The sequence below is a fragment of the Euprymna scolopes genome, chromosome 19, assembly GCF_053919585.1.
Source record: "Euprymna scolopes isolate OS-2025 chromosome 19, ASM5391958v1, whole genome shotgun sequence".
In the NCBI taxonomy this organism is placed as follows: Eukaryota; Metazoa; Mollusca; class Cephalopoda; order Sepiida; family Sepiolidae; genus Euprymna; species Euprymna scolopes.
The window spans coordinates 89110170-89116169 of NC_136500.1; the positions used below are offsets into that span (position 1 = coordinate 89110170).

At 38.8% G+C, this 6000-nt stretch overlaps 1 protein-coding gene across 1 annotated transcript; it reads right to left on the reverse strand.

Moving 5' to 3' along the window:
• Window positions 1-4492: 4492 nt before the first annotated feature.
• LOC145240281 (uncharacterized) lies at window positions 4493-5749 on the reverse strand. The gene has a single exon (XM_080103863.1). It carries the CDS (start codon window positions 5747-5749, stop codon window positions 4493-4495), a length of 1257 nt encoding a protein of 418 aa, XP_079959989.1.
• Between the last annotated feature and the right edge of the window lie 251 nt (window positions 5750-6000).

Below are 6000 nucleotides of genomic sequence, written 5' to 3' on the forward strand. Positions count from 1 at the left end.
TGGTGACTCATACTGTTCCTTATGGATTCAATATGAAATAGTTTCGCTCAATCTATATAAATAACTAGCCTGGGTGCCCGGCGAACCCGTACCGCGAATGAGGAAAAGAACGTGACAATAAAAACGTTATGCCTTTGCCGTTGCGCCCATCGCCAAACCGGAAGTGGTAAAGGTTTAAATTAAGGCTAGTCAATCGAAAAAAGGGAATGCCTGTCGAAAATATCGGCAAAAGAAACGATCCCGCCCTGTAGAAAAGTTCCCAGTAGAGGGTGAAGAAATTAATGTTTTTAACAAATTTTTCGATATTTGCTGTCCGAAGGGTCTAGCTTAAAAACGATACCGATCTAGTGAAAATCCGTCACCTCTGTCGAAAGTTTTAGACATACATACATACATACATACATACATACATACATTTAATCAGACAGGTGAGATTTATATTATAGAAGATGTAAATGGTCGATTATTACTAACCGATAATAAAAAAACTACTTTACCGATTGACTCGAAATTTTGCTAGAGCATTTAACCGAGTGTTTTTATTTGCTTAATATAAAAACTATTACAATATAAATGTTTTGTTTTGAAATCGATTTTTTCTCGAGAACAGCCGATCTACAACGAACGCGTTTTCGTCCAGACTTTGTTTAGTCTCCCCATTCTTTAACAATTCTCTTTTTGATGGTCTTAAACTGCAGATGTTCTTTAGAAAGTTTTCTGTATGTTCTATATCGTTTTGTTTTGTTTTTTGTTTTTTTTTTACTTTTTGTTGTTGTTGTTGTTGTTTGTTGTTGTTGTTAATTTATCTTTAGCATTTTTGCTCATCCGATCGAGTTTTCATATGCTTAATATCAAAGATTACAAAAATATTTTTCCTAATTTCAGACATTAGCCAATACATAACGAACGCAACATATATATATATCAGTGGCGACTCTAGCCTATTATTGCTTGTCGTGCTGCCCCCCCCCCCTGCCCTTTGTCAACTTTAGTTCCCAATCCGTGGTCCGTGGACCCAAATAAGTAATCATAGTTGCTATTGCGTGATTCTCCATTGCATAGCACAGATTGACTAACGTACCTTGCATGGTGTTTGTTTTTGTTTTTTTTTTTGTTTTTTTTTTTTGTGAACAATAAAGATACTATATAATTTGTGGTCTTGTTGATACAGTAGATAAGATATTTTTTCCCTTTCAAAAGTATAGAAGAAAAGAGATATTCATTACTATGAGTAGAAAAATATGTTTATTAGAATAAAGAAATTGATGACAATGACAGCTAACCAGGTTAGCAATAGATACAAAGAATTCGTAAATAAAGTCCGTGGTAAAATTGAATGTAGTGACGCGACTGAAATATTTCGGCAACTGAAGTAATGTTCTCCAAAAACGGCGATTAAATTTTCCCATAGAATAAAAGGTAATATTGATGAATAAAGTTGGGTTTAAATAGCTGTGAAATGATGGATGCAGCAAGAAAAGTTACATACAGAGTTTTTATGAAAAAAAATTACAAAGTATTTACGTATCACTACGGAATTCTACGAAGGTTTATTGGATTGACGGGTTTCTTAGTATTAATATAAAATGACTTAAAACCCGTATTTTTCGTAAATTTCTATGATTCAAAATTCACGAAAAAAAAAATTCCTTAAAAAAACAAATTCACTCTTATTAAAAACCTGTTCTTTATTAATTAATGAAACAATAACTTCATCACTGATATTTATTTACAATCTGATATACACGCGTGGTTATGTTTACACAGAACTATTCGTGCTACTACATATTGCAACAGTAGTAGTAATCGTTCTTCATGTGTTTATGCGTATGTATGTGTCTAGAGATCTCTCTCCCCCCTCTCTCTCTCGGTCCCTCATCCTCTTCCTAAAACAGACATCAGCAGGCTCGATCGTGCTAAATATTTTAGGCACTATAAGTGGGCTTCATTTTGCGGGTGATTACAGAAAAATCTGGATTTCTCTAACATGATTATTACGAGTAAAGGTTTGGCTTGGCACGAATTACGGACGTTCAACGTCATAGCCGCTGTTATGGAGTTTTCAATGAATCTGGCGGTGGCCGGACAAAGACAACCCGTTCAAAACAGCATCCTTGTATTATTCCCAGATATATTTATGAATTTTTTGCTACTTAGTTATCGAAACTTGAATAGATATGTAATTTAATTGAGATCAGACTAAGTATGTTTGCTTGAAATTAATGGATGATTTTTTAATCCATTTTGAATAACATTAACCGAATTATTGGTCGTGCCGGGCACGAGTGGCACTAGTCCCATCTCCGCCCCTGATATATATATATATATATATATATATATATATATATATATATATATATATATATATATATATATATTATATATATATATATATACGGCTATATGTCTGTCTGTCTCCATATTTTCAAACTCTATCTCCTCCGAAACTGAAAGTCGCAGAGTAGCGCTAGGGGCCTCAGATGATTGGATTTTTTTACGGGCTATTCTGTTATGGATATTTAGCCGGTGAAAATTGATTTTACGAGATCAAAAATAGGTCAAAATTGTAAAAAATCGTTAAACATTTTGTATATTCATCTTAGTTTATTTTTAATTTTTAAATTTTAATCACTTTATATGCGAGTTACCTTGATAAAGTGGTAACATTACTAGCTTTGAATGCTACAGTTTCGATTTCGATTCTAGCTGATGGCACCTAAATACTTTTTCTTTACTTTTGAAATAACGACTTTATAATAATACATACGAAATTTGAACATATTAAAATATCATATTTAAGCGTATTTTACGCCCGGGCAAATCCGGGCGACCCCTTCCCCCCGCTAGTATTATAATATCCACTTAGTAAACGCGTACAGATATAACAATAGACGCAACAAGAATTTTTTCAACATTTCCCCCTTTCCTAACAAACATTTTTTGTTTTACTTATGAGTATATTTCTCTCCCCCTTTTTTTTAAACTGATCTGTGAAAAAAATTAATTTTCCCTTAAAATCCAATGACGGCTCAGTCGAGAAAAGGAAGCAATGTGCACCTACCTTAAGTTGCGGAAGAATTGCTCCCTTCCACGACGTGACAGTCTGTTAACAATCTCTAGCCAGCAAAGCTGAGGTAATCAAAGAGTAGCTTTCCGGCACCAGCCACAAATGCATCTAAAAAAAACTTAACCACTGGGCAGAATCTCCTTTTAAATAACCAAAAGGTCATGTGATTAACTGTCACCTGACCTGGAAAAAAAAACTTTTAAAAGGCAGAGAAGGCAAGGCAATCTCGTTTTGTTAGTAAGCAAAATAAATGCACACCGCTCTCCCTCTCTTGAACAATCATTAATCCTCCCACCCCCTTTTTTTTTCACACATTCGCCAGGAAAGAAAAAAAAAGAAAATGAAGGAAAACAAAAAATATAAGACATGCACTTACTCAAGGAAGTTAACCTGTTAGTATAATTTTTTGGTTATTTTTTTTTGTGTGTTGTTGGTTACTAATTATTCAGAAAGGAGGCTAGATCTACCTTGCTGCCGTCTCCGGGATGCACAACTTGGACAATACGATTTCTGTCTGGCAGGAGGTGGAGACTCGATTCCCACACACTGGAAGTGACACCAGTCATCACATCCGTCGCAACAAATCATATCCTGATCACCCTGTGGAGAACCGCATATAGCACAAAGCCAAATTACTTCGTTGGCAGGTGTTGATTGAGGAGGAATAGCGTTAATCCTGTCTTCAGGTCTATCAACAGATGCCGGTATGGATCCATCTTGATCCTCTCCATTTAAGGATGATTCAAGAGGGAATAGGTTTTTTAACGAGTGGATATGCAGCACATCCCCCCTCTTTTACCCTTGCTCTGTAAAACATCTCCAAAATGATCCCAAGAATCCAAAACGGCCTAGACTTATGTGGGCTCCTCACGAATACCACATTTCCAACCTTTAATTTGTTTTGGAAGGGCACTCTAGAGGCCCCTGGAGTTTCTCCCGGAGGCTCTACAGGTACTCATTATACCACAGAGTGCAGAAACTCTCCAGGTACTGGTCCCAAAACTGCATGGTCCTAAGCAGCCTTCCTCAGCTGGATGGGAGGTGGGAGGCAAAATCCTCATCGTTCAGATCTAAAAGTAACCCAGAACTCTTATTAGACCACAAAGGCATGTTAGGAGTTACTGCCTCTAACTCTTTCTCTGTAGATTCTCGATAAGTCAGAGGGCGGTTATTGATAGCTCTTTGGATATCCGATATGATGGTAAGTAAAGAAAAATAATCCATCTCACCTCTACCAACCACCTTGTAAAGACAATTCCTAATTGTCTGGATACTCCTCTCCCAAGCACCTCCCACCCAAGGTGAGTAAAGTGGAATGGGGCAGAACTTGATAGAACAGGAGCCAAACTTCTGTTGGTAATCATGGTTTAGCACCTTTTAAACAATCAACCTTTTAAACAATCGACCTTTTAAACAATCGACCTTTTAAACAATCGACCTTTTAAACAATCGACTGCCTCCTACAAAAGTTTTCGCATTATCACTGTAGATGGTAGACGGAATGCCATACAGGTTCATGAACCGCACCAATGCCTGCAGAAAGACCAACACACTCATGTCAGGTACCACTTCGATGTGTATAGCTCTGACACTGAGACACGTGAAGATCAGTAGATACATTTTCATCTCCTTACCACCTTGTCTAACCCAAAGGTGACCGGTGAAATCCACTCCTGTATGCTTAAAGGGAACTTCCAGTTCAATACAGGATGCGGGCAGGTTAGCTACATTAGGTGGCAAGACCTGTCTGGCATTGTACCTTCGGCACAGTGCGCATGAAGTAAGGATTGTCTTCACTGCCTGTCTGCCTTTTGGCACCCAGTAACCACAACGTCTCAGTTCCGCTAAAGTGTATGCAATCCCTAAGTCCTGGCACCTAGCATGCGCATCCATTATGATAAGCTTGGTAATCGGGTGACTCTTTGCCAACAGAATAGGGTGTTTAACCTCCCTGCTAAAGTGGAGAGATTTACCAATTCTGCCACCTGACCTGATTAGACCTTCATCATCAATAAACAAATCAAGGTCCCGCACCAACCCAGGTACCGTCTTGCCTGAGGGATCTAGCAAAAACTCTAGTTCCTCAGCATATACCTGGCATTGCATCGTCTGCATAAGCAAAACTCCTGCCAGTTTTTCACTGTCAATTTCTAACTGATGCAAGCGATTGATAAATTTCAGGACTAAGGATGTTACTCTTAAGAGTTTATGAAATGAAGAGAACCTTTCCAGGGGCAGAACAGTAGGTGTTTCCTCTCCATGGAGAATTGCCGCATTCCAAGACGCATAAGCTATACCTTGGCTGCGTTTGTTGAGGCCTGGCAAGTCTTGAGTAGCCCACAGAGTGGTGCCGCCACTCAACCAACCTGGACCAAAGCACCAGAATTGGAAGCAGGTTTTGAACCTTTCCAGCATCATTCCCCTTGTGATCAAAGCGGGGTTCTCTACCATTGGAATGTACCGAAATGAGGGATACAAGCTGAAAGTGGCTTTTAATTCAACGCTCATCTGCTGGATATCCTTTAGCCTATTTCGGGCAAAGAGGTTCTTGCTCGCGATGGTCCCTGAGATAAGCCAAGAGAGGACCACTTGAGAATCTGTGGCCACGTGAATCTCAAGAGTGAATCCTCCAAAATTTCTTATAATCATAGGCAGGCACTTCATGGCCAGGAACACTGCCATGAGGTCAGGTGTTTTCTTTTTCAAAGGAGCCACCCTAGCTTTGGCAAATACCAAACAAGATCAACACTTCTGTACTACATATGCTGCGAACCCATAGGCTTCCGGGGAGGCATCACAAAGCAGGAAGAGTTCGCCAGGTTCACTCTCACTGAGTGCCTTACGAGGAAAGGAAATGGTCTCCAATCCAAAGAGATCTGAAGAAAGTTTCTTCCATAAGGAAAATACTTCAGGTGGAACCAGCACATCCCAAC

Excerpts from the sequence above, each read along its gene's own strand:
- LOC145240281 (XM_080103863.1), bottom strand. The coding sequence starts at position 5,749 with ATGGCAGTGTTCCTGGCCATGAAGTGCCTGCCTATGATTATAAGAAAT.